Source organism: Bombina bombina, chromosome 3 (assembly GCF_027579735.1).
Source record: "Bombina bombina isolate aBomBom1 chromosome 3, aBomBom1.pri, whole genome shotgun sequence".
NCBI lineage: Eukaryota > Metazoa > Chordata > Amphibia > Anura > Bombinatoridae > Bombina > Bombina bombina.
This window is the reverse complement of record NC_069501.1, coordinates 1,168,771,524-1,168,792,713: the sequence shown is the minus strand read 5'-3', so window position 1 is coordinate 1,168,792,713 and position 21,190 is coordinate 1,168,771,524. Positions and strand designations below refer to the sequence as shown.

Here is a 21,190-nt window from a genome sequence, read left to right as displayed (position 1 = left end):
GGGGAGGGGGAGAGAGGAGGGGAGGGGGGAGAGGGGAGGGGGAGAGAGAGAGGAGAGAGAGAGGGGAGGGGGAGAGAGAGAGGGGATGGAGAGAGAGAGGGGAGAGAGAGAGAGAGAGAGAGAGAGGGAGAGAGAGAGGGGAGAGAGAGAGAGAGAGAGAGATGGGGAGAGAGAGAGAGGGGGAGAGAGAGAGAGAGAGAGAGAGAGGGGGGGAGAGAGAGGGGGGGGAGAGAGAGAGAGGGGGGGGAGAGAGAGAGAGAGAGAGAGGGGGGAGAGAGAGGGGGGGGAAGAGAGAGAGAGCATGGAGTGAGAGAGAGGGGGGAAGACAGAGAGAGGGGGGAGAGAGAGAGAGAGGGGAGAGATAGAGGGGAGAGAGAGAGAGATAGAGGGGAGAAAGAGAGATAGAGGGGAGAGAGAGGGGGGGGAGAGAGAGAGGGGAGAGAGAGAGCACAAAAGAGAGGGGGTAGAGAGAGTGCAAAAGAGAGGGGTGAGAGAGAGAGAGCGTAAAAGAGAGGGGTGAGAGAGAGCGCAAAAGAGAGGGGGAGAGAGAGAGCACAAAAGAGGGGGGAGAGAGAGAGCGCAAAAGAGGGGGGAGAGAGAGAGCGCAAAAGAGGGGGGGAGAGAGAGAGCTCAAAAGAGGGGAGAGAGAGAGCACAAAAGAGGGGGGAGAGAGAGAGCGCAAAAGAGGGGTGAGAGAGAGTGCAAAAGAGAGGGGGGAGAGCGAGAGCTCAAAAGAGAGGGGGAGAGAGAGAGCTCAAAAGAGAGGTGGAGAGAGAGCAAAAGAGAGGGGGAGAGAGCGCAAAAGAGGGGGGAGAGAGAGCGCAATAGAGAGGGGTGAGAGAGAGAGCTCAAAAGAGAGGGGGAGAGAGCGCAAAAGAGAGGGGGGAAAGAGAGAGAGCAAAAGAGAGGAGGAGGGAGAGAGCGCAAGGGGTGGGACCGCTGTACCCTGCAAAAAATGGCCCGTGTGAACGGGCTTTAGGACTAGTCCTATATAATAAAAGGCCAAGTGTGTTTGTCCAAAGCTGTCATGCGCAGTAGAGACTGTGCGCGAGGACAAACACATCTGGCCTTCCAACAGACCTCCTCCTTCTGGTGTCGCGTGTGGTGGAGTGGGTGTGGCCGACCGGGAGAGAGAGTGCAAAAGAGAGGGGAGAGAGAGCTCAAAAGAGAGGGGGAGAGAGCTCAAAAGAGAGGTGGAGAGAGAGCGCAAAAGAGAGAGGGAGAGAGAGCAAAAGAGAGGGGGAGAGAGAGCGCAAAAGAGGGGGGAGAGAGAGCTCAAAAGAGAGGGGTGAGACAGAGTGCAAAAGAGAGGGGGAGAGAGAGTGCAAAAGAGAGGGGGAGAGAGCACAAATAAGGGGGGGGAGAGAGCGCAAAAGAGGGGGGGAGAGAGAGAGCGCAAAAGAGGGGGGGAGAGAGAGAGCGCAAAAGAGGGGAGAGAGTGCAAAAGAGGGGGGAGAGAGAGAGCGCAAAAGAGGGGTGAGAGAGAGTGCAAAAGAGAGGGGTGAGAGAGAGAGCTCAAAAGAGAGGGGGAGAAAGAGAGCTCAAAAGGGAGGTGGAGAGAGAGCACAAAAGAGAGGGGGAGAGAGCGCAAAAGAGGGGGGAGAGAGAAAGCGCAAAAGAGGGGAGAGAGAGAGTGCAAAAGAGGGGGGAGAGAGCGCAAAAGAGGGGTCATAGAGAGCGCAAAAGAGGGGGGGGAGAGAGAGTGCAAAAGAGGGGGGGAGAGAGAGCGCAAAAGAGGGGAGAGAGAGTGCAAAAGAGGGGGAGAGAGAGAGAGAGCAAAAGAGGGGTGAGAGAGAGAGTGCAAAAGAGAGGGGTGAGAGAGAGAGCTCAAAAGAGAGGGGGAGAGAGAGAGCTCAAAAGAGAGGTCGAGAGAGAGTGCAAAAGAGAGGGGGAGAGAGCGCAAAAGAGGGGGGAGAGAGAAAGCGCAAAAGAGGGGAGATAAAGAGTGCAAAAGAGGGGGGAGAGAGCGCAAAAGAGGGGTGAGAGAGAGTGCAAAAGAGAGGGGGGGAGAGAGAGCTCAAAAGAGAGGTAGAGAGAGCTCAAAATAGAGGTGGAGAGAGAGTGCAAAAGAGAGGGGGAGAGAGAGCAAAAGAGAGGGGGAGAGAGAGCGCAAAAGAGGGGGGAGAGAGAGCGCAAAAGAGAGGGGGGAGAGAGAAAGCTCAAAAGAGAGGGGGGAGAGAGCGCAAAAGAGAGGGGGGAGAGAGCTCAAAAGAGAGGGGGAGAGAGAGAGCTCAAAAGAGAGGTGGAGAGAGAGCGCAAAAGAGAGGGGGAGAGAGAGCGCAAAAGAGGGGGGAGAGAGAGCGCAAAAGAGAGGGGGAGAGAGAGAGCTCAAAAGAGAGGGGTAGAGAGCGCAAATGAGAGGGGGGAGAGAGAGAGAGCAAAAGAGAGGAGGAGGGAGAGAGCGCAAGGGGTGGGACCGCTGTACCCTGCAAAAAATGGCCCGTGTGAACGGGCTTTAGGACTAGTCCTATATAATAAAATGCCAAGTGTGTTTGTCCGAAGCTGTCATGCGCAGTAGAGACTGCGCGCGAGGACAAACACACCTGGCCTTCCAACTGACCTCCTCCTTCTGGTGTCGCATGTGGTGGAGTGGGTGTGGCCGACCGGGAGAGAGAGTGCAAAAGAGAGGGGAGAGAGAGCTCAAAAGAAAGGGGGAGAGAGAGAGCTCAAAAGAGAGGTGGAGAGAGAGCGCAAAAGAGAGGGGGAGAGAGAGCGCAAAAGAGGGGGGAGAGAGAGCACAAAAGAGAGGGGTGAGAGAGAGCGCAAAAGAGAGGGGGAGAGAGAGAGCACAAAAGAGAGGGGGAGAGAGAGAGCACAAAAGAGGGGGGAGAGAGAGAGCGCAAAAGAGGGGGGGAGAGAGAGAGCACAAAAGAGGGGGGGAGAGAGTGAGTGCAAAAGAGGGAGGAGAGAGAGAGCGCAAAAGAGGGGAGAGAGAGAGCGCAAAAGAGGGGTGAGAGAGAGTGCAAAAGAGAGGGGGAGAGAGAGAGCTCAAAAGAGAGGGGGAGAGAGAGCGCAAAAGAGAGGGGGAGAGAGCGCAAAAGAGGGGGGGGAGAGAGAGAGCACAAAAGAGGGGAGAGAGAGAGTGCAAAAGAGGGGGGAGAGAGAGAGCGCAAAAGAGGGGTGAGAGAGAGTGCAAAAGAGAGGGGGAGAGAGAGAGCTCAAAAGAGAGTGGGAGAGAGAGAGCTCAAAAGAGAGGTGGAGAGAGAGCGCAAAAGAGAGGGGGAGAGAGAGCAAAAGAGAGGGGGAGAGAGAGCGCAAAAGAGGGGGGAAAGAGAGCGCAAAAGAGAGGGGGGAGAGAGAGAGCTCAAAAGAGAAGGGGAGAGAGCGCAAAAGAGAGGGGGGAGATAGAGAGAGCAAAAGAGAGGAGGAGGGAGAGAGCGCAAGGGGTGGGACCGCTGTACCCTGCAAAAAATGGCCCGTGTGAACGGGCTTTAGGACTAGTCCTATATAATAAAAGGCCAAGTGTGTTTGTCCAAAGCTGTCATGCGCAGTAGAGACTGCACGCTAGGACAAACACACCTGGCCTTCCAACTGACCTCCTCCTTCTGGTGTCGCGTGTGGTGGAGTGGACATAGCCGACCGGGTGTGTCGTGGACATGGCGAGGCCCGGCATGACGCGGGTGGGGCCGGGCGTGACGCGGGCAGGGCCAGATGCCGACTGCAGTCAGAGACTGAGAGCTCTAAAAAGGGGGATAGAGAGAGCAGCAGCAGAAGAGGGGGGATAAAGAGAGGGAGAGAGAGCACAAAAGAGAGGGGGTAGAGAGCACAAAAGAGAGGGGGGAGAGAGCACAACAGAGAGGGGGGAGAGAGCACAAAAGAGAGGGGGCGAGAGCACAAAAGAGAGGGGGGAGAGAGCACAAAAGAGAGGGGGGAGAGAGCACAAAATAGAGGGGGAGACAGCACAAAAGAGAGGGGGGAGAGAGCACAAAAGAGAGGGGGGAGAGAGCACAAAAGAGAGGGGGAGAGAGAACAAAAGAGAGGGGGAGAGAGCACAAAAGAGAGGGGGAGAGAGCACAAAAGAGAGGGGGCAGAGAGCACAAAAGATAGGGGGGATATAGCACAAAAGAGAAGGGGGAGAGAGCACAAAAGAGAGGGGGAGAGTGCACAAAAGAGAGGGGGAGAGTGCGCAAAAGAGAGGGGGAGAGTGCGCAAAAGAGAGGGAGAGAGTGCGCAAAAGAGAGGGAGAGAGTGCGCAAAAGAGAGGAGAGAGAGAGCAAACGAGAGGAGAGAGAGAGAGAGCAAACAAAAGGAGAGAGAGAGCAAACGAGAGGGGGGAAGAGAGAGAGCAAAAGAGGGAGAGAGAGCAAAAGAGGGAGAGAGAGAGCAAAAGAGAGGGGGGAGAGGGCAAAAGAGAGGGGAGAGAGAGAGAGCAAAAGAGAGGGGAGAAAGAGAGAGCAAAAGAGAGGGGAGAAAGAGAGAGAAAAAGAGAGGGGAGAAAGAGAGAGAAAAAGAGAGGGGGGATAGAGAGAGAGCAAGGGGTGGGACCGCTGTACTGCAAAAAACGGCCCGTGTACACGGGCTTTAGGACTAGTACATTTATAAAAGAATGCTGTTTATATTAATTAATTAGTATATTTAGGGCTAGATTACAAGTGGAACGCAACTGATAACGCACAACACACTATCTTGTGATAGAACCTGCGCTAAGAATAGAGCACAATGTGTTATTAAAAATTGATGGTAAAAATTATTCCCCAGAGAATTTTAATGTGGCTGTGTTTTTTTAGCGTGGTCAATGCTTTTAATGAATATTGCAGGGAGCAGTATTAGCACTCATATCACAAGTAGTGAATTAAGTGTTGAGCTCAAAAGAGGCTGAAAAATGTTGTGCTTTTAAACACCTGATGTAAATATAAACTCTTGAAAATATGCAGAACAAAACATGAAAAGTATTTAATTTATATTTATTAAAGCATCATTAAATACTGTGTAGTTGCAAAATCAACAAGTGCATAATAAAGAGAAAATAGCACTTACTTCAAATTTTAAATGAGAAATAGATTTTTTTCTAGCAAATTTAAAAATGTTTCTTCAATTTTCTGGTCTTCATGTATCATGTGACAGACATCAGCCAATCACAGATTAGTATACGTATACCCTGTAAACTTGTGCACATTTTCAGTAGGATCTTGTTCCCCTGAAAGTGTGAATATAAAAAGACTGCAAAATTTGATAATGGAAGTAAAGTGGAAAGTGTCTTAAAACCGCATGCTCTATCTGAATCATAAAAGTTTTGTTTGAATTGAGTGTCTCTTTAACCCCTTAATGCTATATGTAGCTGGTCTTTTAATGGGGCCTGTGTTTTTCAGTGTCTTGAGAAAGTCCGCAGAAGCCAGATGAAACGCGTAGACAGGACGGTCTACTTGAAATCTGCCAGCACTCAGTAAGAGACATAAGAGACCTAAGAGCATTAACTTGAAAGCTAGAGTGGAGGATATACAGAGCAGTTCCCTTCAATCATCACAAAGGTAGAGGTTGTGTGGAACTGTCACCCTGATCTGCATTACGGGCTTGTTGTAACCAAGGCTCAATGATTTTAACCTTCTTGTAAGTGCAATTGATTATGTGCTTGTAATAAAAAGTGTTTTACGATTCACCTTGAGTCGTGGATGCGCTCTTGTGCTTTGTTGTTCCAGTGTACATATACAGTATGTTTATATATGTGTACATATTTATTGATGTGTTTATATATGTATATATGTCTATAAATACATATATAAACATATAAATACAAATGTATACATGTATACACATATAAATACATAAATACATATGTATACATATATACATATACTTCTTTATTGAGCCCTTATAGCTTTTGTGTGCAATATTTTTTTGAATAATTTTTTATTAGAAAGTGTTATTATGAGTTTAACTATACTTTGTAATGTATTTTTGATGGGATTTGAGACACTTTTATTTTCCCCAAAAAGTTTCCCACAGCTCTGTTATCAGGTTAATCAGTCTTGAGTAAATGGTGATTGTGCTCAAGCGCAGGAGATTGTGCTCAACTTGTAATATTAGCGCAATTTTACCTGTGTGCAAACGATTGCTAAAACAAATGCAAAACCATTTGCGCCTCACTTGTAATCTAGCACTAGATGTTGTATTGATATCACATATATCAAAGGGCAGTGAGCTCTTGAAGCTGTGTTCTGCTGCCTAATAGAAGTCATTGGTTGCCTACACACTGCAGTCAACTGTTGATTGTTGTGTGTCAATGAGTCGGGTGATGGGCATTTGAGAATGTTTTTATTTCTTATAGTTTATTAGTTTTTATTTTACATTTTTCTGTGCTGCTTTGGTGCATTGCATACCTGATATTTTGAAGGTGGATGACTTATGTTATTTAAGTTTCCATCTTCCGAACTTCTGATGCTTGAATGTTTACTCTGACCAAGCTGTAACAAAAGCATATGCATGAATGTTAAGATCATTTGATTCTACATCATTGTTTTTAAAATGTATAACTGTTAAATGGCAAAACAAAATGGTTTGAAATTTGGATATAAAATTGGTTGTTGCAAAAAGACGCGTACTAAAGGCCATGCAGATAAGGTTTTGCATCAAACAGGCACAGGACCTGTACGGCCGCTAAACAGATGTATTAAATGCGTAATGCCGCCCCTTCTCTAGCATGAGAGAAGGGCCTGTCAATCACCCCAAGCGAGTGATTTCAATCTGCCACCTCAGAGGTGGTGGAGAATGCAAGAAGCAGTGGTCTGATGACTGCTGCTTTTTACATTGCTGTAAACAGGCTCACATGCAATAGCCTTCCCTGCAAGGGCTCAAAAGCAGCTTATGCTGCTTAGTATACGGAGCCACAAGACTCTGTGATGCCTTAAATTTCTATCGGCTAGATTACGAGTTTTTGTCGGTAAGGCTTGTGGCTCTAACGCTCCTTTTTTTTCCACCGCTCTCTTAAGCCAACGCTGGTATTACAGGGTTTTTTTAAACCTGGCGTTAGCCGCAAAAAGGTGAGCGTTGAGCAAAATTTAGCTCCACATCTCACCTCAATACCAGCGTTGCTTACGGTAGTGGTAAGCTGGCTAAACGTGCTTGTGCACAATTTCCCCATAGGAAACAATGGGGCTGAGCTGGCTGAAAAAAAAACTAACACTTGCAAAAAAGCAACGTTCAGCTCCTAACGCAGCCCCATTGTTTCCTATGGGGAAAGAAAAAATATGTCTGCACCTAACACCCTAACGTGAACCCCGAGTCTAAACACACCTAATCTTACACTTATTAACCCCTAATCTGCCGCCCCGACATCGTCGCCACCTGCATTATACTATTAACCCCTAATCTGCCGCTCCAGACACTGCCGTCACCTACTACTTATGAACCCCTAATCTGCTGCCCCCAACATCGCCGACACCTACATTATAGTTATTAACCCCTAATCTGCCCCTCCCAATGTCGCCGCAACTATATTAAATTAATTAACCCCTAATCTGCCGCAGCCAACGTCGCCGCCACTATAATAAAGTTATTAACCCCTAAACCTAAGTCTAACCCTAACCCTAACACACCCCTAATTTAAATATAATTTAAATACATCTAAATAAAATAACTACAATTAAATAAATTATTCCTATTTAAAACTAAATACTTACCTATAAAATAAACCCTAAGCTAGCTACAATATAACTAATAGTTACATTGTAGCTAGTTTATGATTTATTTTTATTTTACAGGCAACTTTGTATTTATTTTAACTTAGATTAGGTGTAATTAGTTTAAACTTCTTGTATTATTTTTATTCCCAGTAATTTAGTGGGGTTTTTTTTTCCGTAGTTTAGTTTATTGAATTTAATTGTAATTAATTGTAGGTAGTTTAGGTAATTTATTTAATGATAGTGTAGTGTTAGATGTAATTGTAACTTAGGTTAGGATTTATTTTACAGGTAATTTTGTACTTATTTTTGCTAGGTAGTTATTAAATAGTTAATAACTATTTAATAACTATTGTACCTAGTTAAAATAAAAACAAAGTTGCCTGTGAAATAAATATAAATCATAAGCTAGCTACAATGTAACTATTAGTTATATTGTAGCTAGCTTAGGGTTTATTTTATCGGTAAGTATTTAGTTTTAAATAGGAATAATTTATTTAATTTTGTTAAATTTATTTCGTATAATATAAATTATATTTAAGTTAGGGGGGTTAGGGTTAGGTTTAGACTTAGGTTTAGGGGTTAATACCTTTAATATAGTAGCGGCGACGTTGGGGTGGCAGATTTGGGGTTAATAAATGTAAGTAGGTGTAGGCGATGTTAGGGCAGGCAGATTAGGGGTTAATAAAATTTAACTAGTGTTTGCGAGGCGGGAGTGCGGCAGTTTAGGGGTTAATACATTTATTAAAGTGGCGGCAATGTCGGCAGATTAGGGGTTAATAATTGTAGGTAGGTGGCGGCGATGTTGGGGGCGGCAGATTAGGGGTTAATAAATATAATGTAGGTGTCGGCAAAGTTAGGGACAGCAGAATAGGGGTTCATAGGTATAATGTAGGTGGCAGTGATGTCCGGTTGGCAGATTAGGGGTTAAAAAAATTATTATATACCAGCGTTAGGCAAGTCCCATTAAAAAGATAGGATACGCAATTGACGTAAGGGGATATGCGGTAGCCTCGAGTCGCGGAAGAAAAGTGAGCGGTAGACCCTTTCCTGCTTGACTCGTAATACCAGCGGGCATTAAAAAGCAGCGTTGGGACCTCTCAATGCTACTTTTTAAGGCTAAAGCCAAACTCGTAATCTAGGCGTATGACAGCTGTGACTGGGATGTACATATTAAATTACATTTGCAATGGTGTAACATTGTTGTGGACTGTAATTAATGCAACAGCATTGCTTTTAGAGTGCAGGGGGTTTACCCCAGTGATTAATATAGTTTATAGTATAAAACATGCAAATTGTTCAAATGGTCCTGGAGAAAAATCAAACTTAGTGGTTCGTACCTTTTAAAGGTCAAAAACATAAGTAATGTACAGAGCTTGTGAATTCTCTGACATTTGAAGAACAAACATTTAGGGCTAGATTACAAGTGGAGCGCAAAGTTATCACTCGTCCGCAAACGGGCAAATTTGCCCGTCTGCGAGCGACAATTAACCAGCCATTATAAGTGGCTTGTTGTTGTTACCGCGAGCTCAGAAAATTAACCAGCGATCCGATCTCTGGTTAATTTTCTAAAAGTGCCCTAAATGCCCTCAAAATAGAGGGTGTTGTGTTTTTTTATTAAAATAGCTGCACTAGGTAGTTTTGAGGCTTTAAAGTTGGTGGGCGTGGGGTGTTAGAAAAAAAACTGCACTGAAAAGTGCCTTTACATTGCGGTCTATGGGAACTGTGTGTTCCCAGTAAATATATATGTACTGTATATAAATATATACATATATCCATGTGTTAATATGTGTATATACTCATATTAACACATAACGATATATGTATATAATCATATACGTATATATTTAAAAATTCTGCCCATCGCTGCGCTACTTACCCCCTTCGCTGCGCAAGGTTCTGATGCCATCTCTGAATGAGGCTCCCATAGAAGCTTATGGAAGCACGCTCTAATGACCACAATGCTTTCTAGCAATGTGAATACGAGCGTGCCTTCACATTGTGATTTACTTGTAATACCAACACACATTATCATGCACTGGTATTACAAAGTGGAGCTTGCACGCAAGCGATATTTAGCGCTCCACTTGTAATCTAGCCCTTTGGGTATTAAAAAATTATGTACTTATTTTTGATCCTGTAAAAGAATGGAACATACTACATCCATATAACATCATACTGTACAACCTTACATGTAATAAGCTGTTGCAAACACAGCTGCGGTAGAGTGCTTCAGAAACATGCACAATCCTGAGACTAATTACTCTTCAACAAAGGATACCTTAGGAACAAAGATTGATTATTTTGCTATAGAAAGTTAAATTTGTGCTCCAATAATTTGACTGTTCAATTTGAGTGTTACTTTATATTTAAAAAACATACTTCTATACAAAATGCATATGATACAGTATCCCACAAAAGTGAGTACACCCCTCACATTTTTGTAAATATTTTATTATATCTTTTCATGTGACAACACTGAAGAAATGACACTTTGATACAATGTAAAGTAGCGAGTGTACAGCCTGTATAACAGTGTAAATTTGTTTTTCCTCAAAATAACTCAACACACAGCCATTAATGTCTAAACCATTGGCAACAAAAGTGAGTACACCCCTAAGTAGAAATGTCCAAATTGAGCCCAAAGTGTCAATATTTTGTGTGACCACTAATATTTCCCAGCACTGCCTTAACCCTCTTGGGCATGGAGTTCACCAGAGCTTCACAGGTTGCCACTGGAGTCCTCTTCCACTCCTCCATGATGATATCACAGAGCTGGTGGATGTTAGAAACCTTACACTCCCCCACCTTCCATTTGAGGATGCCTCACAGATGCTCAAAAGGGTTTAGGTCTGGAGATATGCTTGGCCAATCCATCACCTTTACCCTCAGCTTCTTTAGCAAGGCAGTGGTCGTCTTGGAGGTGTGTTTGGGGTCATTATCATGTTGGAATACTGCCCTGCGGCCCAGTCTCCGAAGGGAGGGGATCATGCTCTGCTTCAGTATGTCACAGTACATGTTGGCATTCATGGTTCCCTCAATGAACTGTAGCTCCCCAGTTCCGGCAGCACTGATGCAGGCCCAGACCATGACACTCCCACCACCATGCTTGACTGTAGGCAAGAGACACTGTCTTTGTACTCCTCACCTGGTTGCCACCACACACACTTGACACCATCTGAACCAAATACGTTTATCTTGGTCTCATCGGACCACAGGACATGGTTCCAGTAATCCATGTCCTTAGTCTGCTTGTCTTCAGCAAACTGTTTGTGGGCTTTCTTGTGCATCATCTTTAGAAGAGGCTTCCTTCTGGGATGACAGCCATGCAGACCAATTTGATTCAGTGTGCGGCGTATGGTCTGAGCACTGACAGGCTGACCCCCCACCCCTTCAACCTCTGCAGCAATGCTGGCAGCACTCATACGTCTATTTCCCAAAGACAACCTCTTGATATGACGCTGAGCACGTGCACTCAACTTCTTTGGTCGACCATGGTGAGGCCTATTCTGAGTGGAACCTGTCCTGTAAAACTGCTGTATGGTCTTGCCCACCGTGCTGCAGCTCAGTTTCAGGGTCTTGGCAATCTTCTTATAGCCTAGGCCATCTTTATGTAGAGCAACAATATTTTTTTTCAGATCCTCAGAGAGTTCTTTGCCATGAGGTGCCATGCTGAACTTCCAGTGACCATTATGAGAGAGTGTGAGAGCAATAACACCAAATTATACACACCTGCTCCCCATTCACACCTGAGACCTTGTAGCACTAATGAGTCACATGACACCGGGGAGGGAAAATGGCTAATATGGCCCAATTTGGACATTTCCACTTAGGGGTGTACTCACTTTTGTTGCCAACGGTGTAGACATTAATGGCTGTGGGTTGAGTTATTTTGAGGGGACGGCAAATTTGCACTGTTATACAGGCTATACACTAACTACTTTACATTGTAGAAAAGTGTCATTTCTTCAGTGTTGTCACATGAAAAGATATAATTAAATATTTACAAAAATGTGAGGGGTGTACTGACTTTTGTGGGATACTGTATCATTATATATATATATATATATATATATATATATATATATATATATATATATATATATATATATATATATATATATATATATATATATATATATATATATATATATATATATATGCCATTATTAATTGTAACAAAGTTTTCATTGAGACATTAAAGTGAGAAAGACATGTTACGCTATAATAAATGTGTATTATGAAATTAAAATACAGGTACAAATCACCAAATCTGGAATTCCAAAATCCAGAATTATTCCAAAATCCAAACTATTTATTCATATTTTTTTAATAATAAAATTATTAAAAACTACAATTCCCCCCCCCCCCCACAATTAAATTACAAAACTGCATGAGTGTTTTTGTGTTCTAAAATGCAAATGCTCCTCTATCATTATTTAAAAAAAAAAAAAACTATTACCTTTCCTATTACAGTACTATACTGTGTATACAAAAGTAATAAAAAAAGATATAAAACTATATTTAGGTTACATGTATAAGCAATATTATGATATGTAAATATTGTCTAAATGACATAAGATATTGTTATTTATACTTGGTCCCATTTTACAGATGCAAATATACAAATATTCCAAAAGCCATACTACTCGGTAATCTAAAGCTTTTCGAGTCTGAAGCAATTTGGATAAAGGTTTTTTTTCTACCTGTAATAGAATTGACTGTAGTTTTGTATTGTAAAGCAATTATATAAACTGACCACTAGATGGCAGAAGCAGATAAGTTTTTGTTTACTGTAGATGGTTTTTAAAATGATTACTTTTTTTTAAATCTTTTTTTGTTCTTTTTATTTACAGATGACACATATTGTACTGATGAAATTTGTCTTAGAATTGCTACAAAGTTGCCACATACACATTATACAATTATCCTACCTATATTAACAATTTATTACATATTTAAATGTATACATAAAAAATAACATAAATCAACATAATAAATTAGCAAATTACTTTCTCTGACTATATAGAACAGGCTGAAAAACGTTCTCCTCTCCTGGGAAAGGCTTCAAATATTTAGCATTCAATAACAATCCAGCTACAGTATGTCCTTGTCATTTGATTGATTCATATGCCAGTATCTAAGCTTCACTTTTATTCTTGCCCAATCCTTACCCCATTAAATAAAATATATATTTGTTGTGTTACTGCTGGCTTGTAGCAATAGTGCTAGCTATTACTTTAAAGGGATATGAAACCAAAACATTTTCTCTGATGATTCAGATAAAGCAGGCGATTTTAAACAACTTTCTAGTTTACATTTATTATACATTTTTCTTTGTTCTCTTGGTATCATTTATTGAAAAGTAGGGTATGGTGTTGTCCCATTTCTGGCAGCATTTTTGCAAGATAATGTTATATATTAGCAAGAGCACTAGAGGGCAGTACTATTTCCTGACATGTAGTGCTCCAGATGCCTACCTAGGTATCTCTTCAACATAGAATACCATAGGAACAAAGCAAATTTGATAATAGAAGTAAATTGGAAACTTTTTTTAAAATGCTATGCTCTGTCTGAATTGCAAAAGAACATTTTGGGGTTTCATATCCCTTTAACTTGATCCATCCAAGGAGGATTTTTTGCCAAACGTACTAAGTCAGTTGAGGTTTATAAACAATTTGCTCTCATCCTGTTCCAGATTTCTGCAAGGATCATGCGCTGAAGGGGGCTGCGTTTATTTTATAAGCAATTTCTTTTCTATACACAACTAACCTTTTTTCCCTTCTATAGCAATCAGTACAGTTATACTGCATCAGTAAACTCCCTTCTAAAGAATCTCGGGCACATTCATATTCAAATATACATTCTCACTCTTTTTCTATTTTGTGGATTTCAAATACCTGATGTCCCTATTCAAAAACCATTTGAGTTTGTTGCATGAAAACGTTTATGTTAATTTGGGTGGTTTGGGCTTCTTATTCTAGGACAATCTAATCCATCAAAGGGGTCCTTTAAATTAGTTAAAGCACACAGATTACATATCTGCTACATGCAGAATTAGCGCTGCAGAATCTGTTGGCACTCTACAAATAACCAATAATAATAATAATAATGCAGAACATCTGCTTTTCTTACACTCTGTTTGGTTAAGCCTGAGAAAAACTATAAGAAGTTGCTTTTTGATGTGTTTTTCACCTACAGGGATTCACATCTTAAAGCAATACAAGGAGACTAAGGGCTCGATGATATAAACTTCACCAGATCTAACTTACGGCTAGATTTAGAGTTGGGCGGTAGCCGTCAAAACCAGCGTTAGAGGCTCCTAAAGCTGGTTTTGGGCTACCGCCGGTATTTGGAGTCAGTCAGGAAAGGGTCTAACGCTCACTTTGCAGCCGCAACTTTTCCATACCGCAGATCCCCCTACGCCATTTGCGTATCCTATCTTTTCAATGGGATCTTTCTAACGCCGGTATTTAGAGACGTGGCTGAAGTGAGCGTTAGAAATATAACGACAAAACTCCAGCCGCAGAAAAAAGTCAGTAGTTAAGAGCTTTCTGGGCTAACGCCGGTTTATAAAGCTCTTAACTACTGTGCTCTAAAGTACACTAACACCCATAAACTACCTATGTACCCCTAAACCGAGGTCCCCCTACATCACCGCCACTCTAATTAAATTTTTTAACCCCTAATCTGCCGTCTGCACGCCGCCGCAAGATACATTATACTTATGTACCCCTAATCTGCTGCCCCTAACACCGCCGACCCCTATATTATATTTATTAACCCCTAATCTGCCCCCCTCAACGTCGCCTCCACCTGCCTACACTTATTAACCCCTAATCTGCCGACCGGACCGCGCTGCTATTATAATAAAGTTATTAACCCCTAATCCGCCTCACTCCCGCCTCAATAACCCTATAATAAATAGTATTAACCCCTAATCTGCCCTCCCTAACATTGCCGACACCTAACTTCAATTATTAACCCCTAATCTGCCGACCGGAGCTCACCGCTACTCTAATAAATGTATTAACCCCTAAAGCTAAGTCTAACCCTAACACTAACACCCCCCTAAGTTAAATATCTATATTTAAATCTAACGAAATAAATTAACTCTTATTAAATAAATTATTCCTATTTAAAGCTAAATACTTACCTGTAAAATAAACCCTAATAAAGCTACAATATAACGAATAATTATATTGTAGCTATTTTAGGATTTATATTTATTTTACAGGTAACTTTGTAATTATTTTAACCAGGTACAATAGCTATCAAATAGTTAATAACTATTTAATAGTTACCTAGTTAAAATAATTACAAAATTACCTGTAAAATAAATCCTAACCTAAGTTACAATTAAACCTAACACTACACTATCAATAAATAAATTAAATAAACTACCTACAATTATCTACAATTAAACCTAACACTACACTATCAATAAATTAATTAAATACAATACCTACAAATAATTACAATTAAATAAACTAACTAAAGTACAAAAAATAAAAAAGAGCCAATCAGATTGAGCTCGCATTCTATTGGCTGTTCCGATCAGCCAATAGAATGCGAGCTCAATCTGATTGGCTGATCCAATCAGCCAATCGGATTGAACTTGAATCTTATTGGCTGATTCCATCAGCCAATCAGAATTTTCCTACCTTAATTCCGATTGGCTGATAGAATCCTATCAGCCAATCGGAATTCGAGGGACGCCATCTAGGAACCTTCATTCTTCATTTGGACGTCGGAAGAAGAGGATGGATCCGCGTCGGAGGTCTTCAAGATGTAGCCGTTCGTCATCGGATGAAGATAGAAGATGCCGCTTGGATCAAGATGGTTGCCGGTCCGGATCTACTCTTCTTCCCGGATAGGATGAAGAGTTTGGAGCCTCTTCTGGACCACTTCAGCCGCCACTTGATAGAAGACTTCAGCCGGATTATGGATCGCCAGCCCCCTCTTGGACTTGGATGAAGACTTCAGAGGACGGATCGGTGAACCTGGTATGGTGAAGATAAGGTAGGAAGATCTTCAGGGGCTTAGTGTTAGGTTTATTTAAGGGGGGTTTGGGTTAGATTAGGGGTATGTGGGTGGTGGGTTGTAATGTTGGGGGGGGTATTGTATGTTTTTTTTTATAGGCAAAAGAGCTGAATTATTTGGGGCATGCCCCGCAAAGGGCCCTTTTCAGGGCTGGTAAGGTAAAAGAGCTTTGAACTTTTTTAATTTAGAATAGGGTAGGGCATTTTTTTATTTTGGGGGTCTTTGTTATTTTATTAGGGGGCTTAGAGTAGGTGTAATTAGTTTAAACTTGTAATATTTTTCTAATGTTTGTAAATATTTTTTTATTTTTTGTAACTTAGTTCTTTTTTATTTTTTGTACTTTAGTTAGTTTATTTAATTGTAATTATTTGTAGGTATTGTATTTAATTAATTTATTGATAGTGTAGTGTTAGGTTTAATTGTAGATAATTGTAGGTAGTTTATTTAATTTATTTATTGATAGTGTAGTGTTAGGTTTAATTGTAACTTAGGTTAGGATTTATTTTACAGGTAATTTTGTTATTATTTTAACTATTTTAGCTATTAAATAGTTATTAACTATTTAATAGCTATTGTACCTAGTTAAAATAATTACAAAGTTGCATGTAAAATAAATATTAATCCTAAAATAGCTACAATGTAATTATTCGTTATATTGTAGCTATATTAGGGTTTATTTTACAGGTAAGTATTTAGCTTTAAATAGGAATAATTTATTTAATAAGAGTTAATTTATTTTGTTAGATTTAAATTATATTTAACTTAGGGGGTGTTAGTGTTAGGGTTAGACTTAGCTTTAGGGGTTAATCCATTTATTAGAGTAGCGGTGAGGTGCGATCGGCAGATTAGGGGTTAATAATTTAAGTTAGGTGTCGGCGATGTTAGGGAGGGCAGATTAGGGGTTAATACTATTTATTATAGGGTTAGTGAGGCGGGAGTGAGGCGGAATAGGGGTTAATAACTTTATTATAGTAGCGTGAGATGCGGTCGGCAGATTAGGGGTTAATAAGTGTAGGTAGGTAGCGGCAACGTTGGGGGCGGCAGATTAGGGGTTAATAAATATAATATAGGGGTCGGCGGTGTTAGGGGCAGCAGATTAGGGGTACAAAGGGATAATGTAGGTGGCGGCGGTGTACGTAGCGGCAGATTAGGGGTTAATAATCATATGCAGGGGTCAGCGATAGCGGGGGCGGCAGATTAGGGGTTAATAAGTGTAAGGTTAGGGGTGTTTAGACTCGGGGTACATGTTAGGGTGTTAGGTGCAGACGTAGGAAGTGTTTCCCCATAGGAAACAATGGGGCCGCGTTAGGAGCTGAACGCTGCTTTTTTGCAGGTGTTAGGTTTTTTTTCAGCTCAAACTGCCCCATTGTTTCCTATGGGGGAATCGTGCACAAGCACGTTTTTGAAGCTGGCCGCGTCCGTAAGCACCGCTGGTATCGAGAGTTGCAGTTGCGGTAAATATGCTATACGCTCCTTTTTTGGAGCCTAACGCAGCCCTTCTGTGAACTCTAAATACCAGCGGTATTTAAAAGGTGCGGCCAGAAAAAAGCACGCGTAGCTAACGCACCCCTTTGGCCGCAAAACTCAAAATCTAGGCCTAAGTTTTTCTCGCTGCCCTGGTGGAATGAAAGTAAAAAAGGTGAAGTCCCTGGGAGAGGCGAGATGGCTCCAATTGAAAATAATGGAGCTTACTGAATAGGGACACTTCGTTGCTTAGAGTGAAGTTAGCAGTGACAAGGGGGTGCACTTTTCAAAATTAAATCCTGCAGCCAAAATAAATCACATTATGCTGCTTTCTGCGTATAGCATCTTACATTTGCCTATATTTTCATATGCATGTGATTAGGGTATTTAGTATTCAGATTGTTTTGAGAAAAGCTTGCCACCTTTTCAGTTGGCGAGAAAAAACTGTGAGATCTGCAGTGCAAAAATCTTTATAGAATAACGCTGGGATTAGAGAGACATTTTCATTTACGCCTATAGAACGCTCATGTTCCGCCCGTTTTATGAAAAAACAACAATTACACTTTGCATTTTGTATTTATAAGTACAGATTTCTGTGTGGTTTTTGCACATCCAGTGTACTACAATTACAAATTACGCTGTGCATATTTAATACGATTTATTCCTGCATAAATTACATACAAAGTTTATGTTTTTGTTAAAATATGATTTTTGGTGAAGAATTTTGTTATGATTTTTGATGCACCTTATCAATACAATTTTTCCCTGCTTATTTTTTGTGTGAATGGTTCAAATACTTGTCTTGTATAATGTTTAAAATACAAATTTTATTGTGCACATTTCATATGAAAATGCAGTATACGCCCCTTAGCGAGACACCCTGTTTTCAGTGTAAAAAGTGGCTTTAGATCATTCCACAAGGGAAATAGGACTGGCGAGCATTCTTTAATAATCTCGGCAGCCCAGAGAGCTTTCAATCATCAAGCCCTAATTGAGTGAATATTGATTAGTGCTGCCTAACAGTTAAATGCAATCGTGAAAAAAAAAGACGTCTTGGGGTAAGCCAAGCTGTGCATTACAAACAAGACCATAATTTGTTTTCAAGAAGGTTGAATAAAATTAATCCAAAAAACTTGCAAAAACTTGTGCAAAAAGTTCAACTGAAATAGTCTCCCAGTTCTTGTACTTCTCTTTAAGCTACGGATGAAAATTGTACATTACAAAGACAACTTCACACATATATGTTTAGCCCTGATATGCTTGTACTATCCATGTTACGGGTATCGGCTGAATATACAGAAGATTCAAAATATGCAGCAATAATAATGTTACTATACACAAATGATGAACTGATAACGCATCTTTAAAGGGACAGTAAACCCACATTTTTTCTTGCATGATTCAGATAGAGCATGCAATTTTAAGGAACTTTCTAATGTACTCCTATTATCATTTTTTCTTCGGTCTCTTGCTATCTTTATTTGAAAAGCAGGAATGTGATGCATAGGAGCCGGCCCATTTTTGGTTGAGAACCTGGGATATGTTTGCTTATTGGTGGGTAAATGTCAGCCTCCAATAAGCAAGCAATATCTATGGTGCTGACCCTAAAATGGTCCGGCTGCTAAGATTTACATTCCTGCTTTTAAAATAAAGATAGCAAGAGAACGAAGAAAAATTGATAATAGGAGTAAATTAGAAAGTTAATTAAAATGTCATGCTCTATCTGAATCATGAAAGAAAAAAATTGGGTTCAGTGTCCCAAGAATTACTAGTGCACTATGAAAACAAATCTTTTCAGATATTATAATTAATTTACTCCCCTAAAATTCTGCAGCATCTCTCTTAACAATAATAATGTTCCAGGTGACTGTTACCTTGTTCGAAGCCACTGAAACAATGACCTGTCCTCCAGTGACTTGTATCCTTAAATGTCCTTTACCACTAAACCTGTGGGTTGCAAGCCCCTTTATTCCTGCATGATTGAATTGCTTTGTTTAAATGTTCATTCTAACTCAAAATGAGGCTTTAAGTCTTAAGTTCATGCTATTTTTTTTCGGCCATCGCTCGCTCAACACAGAAGAGCCCTCTACAAACAAAGTTAAACCTTATCCTCCCAAATGCAAGCCAAAGGTCAGAGAAATGATTATGATTAATATGTACATTTATCATTCTATCTTCAATAACAAACCCCATGTTGATATCTACTGTGTCCACCACCACCACCTAACATATGAAAACTGCGGATCTAGACACAGACATACACACGGATGTGTTGACTGAATCATTACTTTGGTTTAATGGCTTATTTGCTATACAAAATGCTGTGAACGATTTATCTCAAATGATGATTGCTACCCTATTCAATTCCACCATTTTTTTTTTTATAGAAATGACTACTTGTTAACTTTAATGCATGACCCTCTCTAGGATTTTGATGCAAGATGGACAACAAACCAATGGTTGATTGTGTTTATAAATGAGGCATTATGTATTCAACCCCACAAAGGGAAGCTCTCGAGCAGAACTTGTTTGGTGATTAGTGGGTCTTGATAATGTCACTCCTGATTGGCTCATCAGTTCAGGAGCTGGAGTGCAAGTCCCTCCCATGCGCAACTTTCCCCAAAATCTTTAACCTTTTAGAGCTAAACATATAGCTACATATTGTCATTAATGCTCTAATTAATCAAATCATGTAATATTTCCATTTGGAATGTCCCTTTAAGTCATATGTATTATACCACTGTGTTCAGTGTTTGGGAAATTATTGTATTTTACAAAGAGCAGACGACTCTCCAAAAAAACAAACTAATGTACAAAATATTATTATACTGCTCATTGTATCTGAAACTAAAGTTAAACATAATTTATTGATGTACAAATAATTACATTAATGATGTATAATTTATTCAAATGCTGGCAGTAAATATGTGCAACTAATTGAATCTGTTTATTGGTCTAATTGTTATCTTTATTTCTGCTGCTATAAATAGGGCACATTACAAATAATTTGACTGGCACAACAGTTCTAATGAATACACATGTATTCATAATGTTGGTCAAATATTATAGAACGTCTCCTTTGTTGTTGAAAATGCCTAGTTATGAAACTGTTTTATTCACGCATCACCGCCGGCTAATCGCAATCACTTCTCAAGCAGCTGTCAGGCTCAACTTCTGTTGTACGCAACATAAAGGGAAAATGCAAAAATATCAGGAAACAGAGAAAATAAATGCTTAATCCCAAAACACCCACAAATGAAATACAGTAAACAAATTGTGCTGTGCATCAGATAAGTGATTTACTATTATACTAGAGTGCTAAATTATTATGTATATAAACATGGCTGCTCTTGTATGTGTTTTCATTTGTGTGATATGTCTGCATTATGTGCTTATTAAAGGAGCGTTTAAACATTCTCTGTTATAGTTAAAAGACAGAGCATGCAGTTTTAAACAACTTTCCAAGTTAAATTTTGGTCTAAAATTTGCATTGTTCTCTTGGTATCCTTTGTTAAAGAGCACACATAGGTAAGCTCAGGAGCAGGAATGCACTAGTGGGAACTAGCTGAACACATCTGGTGAGCCAATACCAGGAGGTATATGAGTACAGTCACTAATCACCAACTATCTCCCAGCTGTGCATTGCTGCTTGTGTCCCTAACTGGATATTCTCTTCAACAAAGGATAACAAAGGAACAAAGTACATTTGATAAGAAAATGAAGAAAATTTTACACTAGAAGTAAATTGAAAAGTTGTTTAAAATTGTATGTTCTATCTGAATCAGGAAAGAAAAAAATGGATTTTATGTCCCTTTAAATATAGAGATTGTGGAGGGGGCGGAGCTATCTGCCGAGCAGAGAGGAAGCACTTTGCAGAGGCTCCTCAAGATAAAGCTTAATTTCAATGGAAATAACTATCACAACTTCTGGAAAATCATTTTAAACAGACTACCTCGGTGAAAGCTAAAGAAGGGCAAAGAACTGTGACTTTATTTTTGGCAGCAGTAAGCGCTAATACGGATTTGAAGGAGCTGCAGGGGTAAATCACTTGGCGCACCCCTGCTACA

The 21,190-nt window shown here is 40.7% G+C and overlaps 1 protein-coding gene across 1 annotated transcript in view; it reads right to left on the bottom strand.

Annotated features, from left to right (window-relative positions):
- The window catches only part of TRPC6 (transient receptor potential cation channel subfamily C member 6), a 599,576-nt gene that overhangs the window by 40,665 nt on the left and 537,721 nt on the right, over positions 1-21,190 (bottom strand). Inside the window, exon 10 of the mRNA XM_053708587.1 lies at positions 6,318-6,401. Coding sequence (XP_053564562.1) covers positions 6,318-6,401 — 84 coding nt within the window. The remainder of the gene's footprint in view (positions 1-6,317; positions 6,402-21,190) is intronic.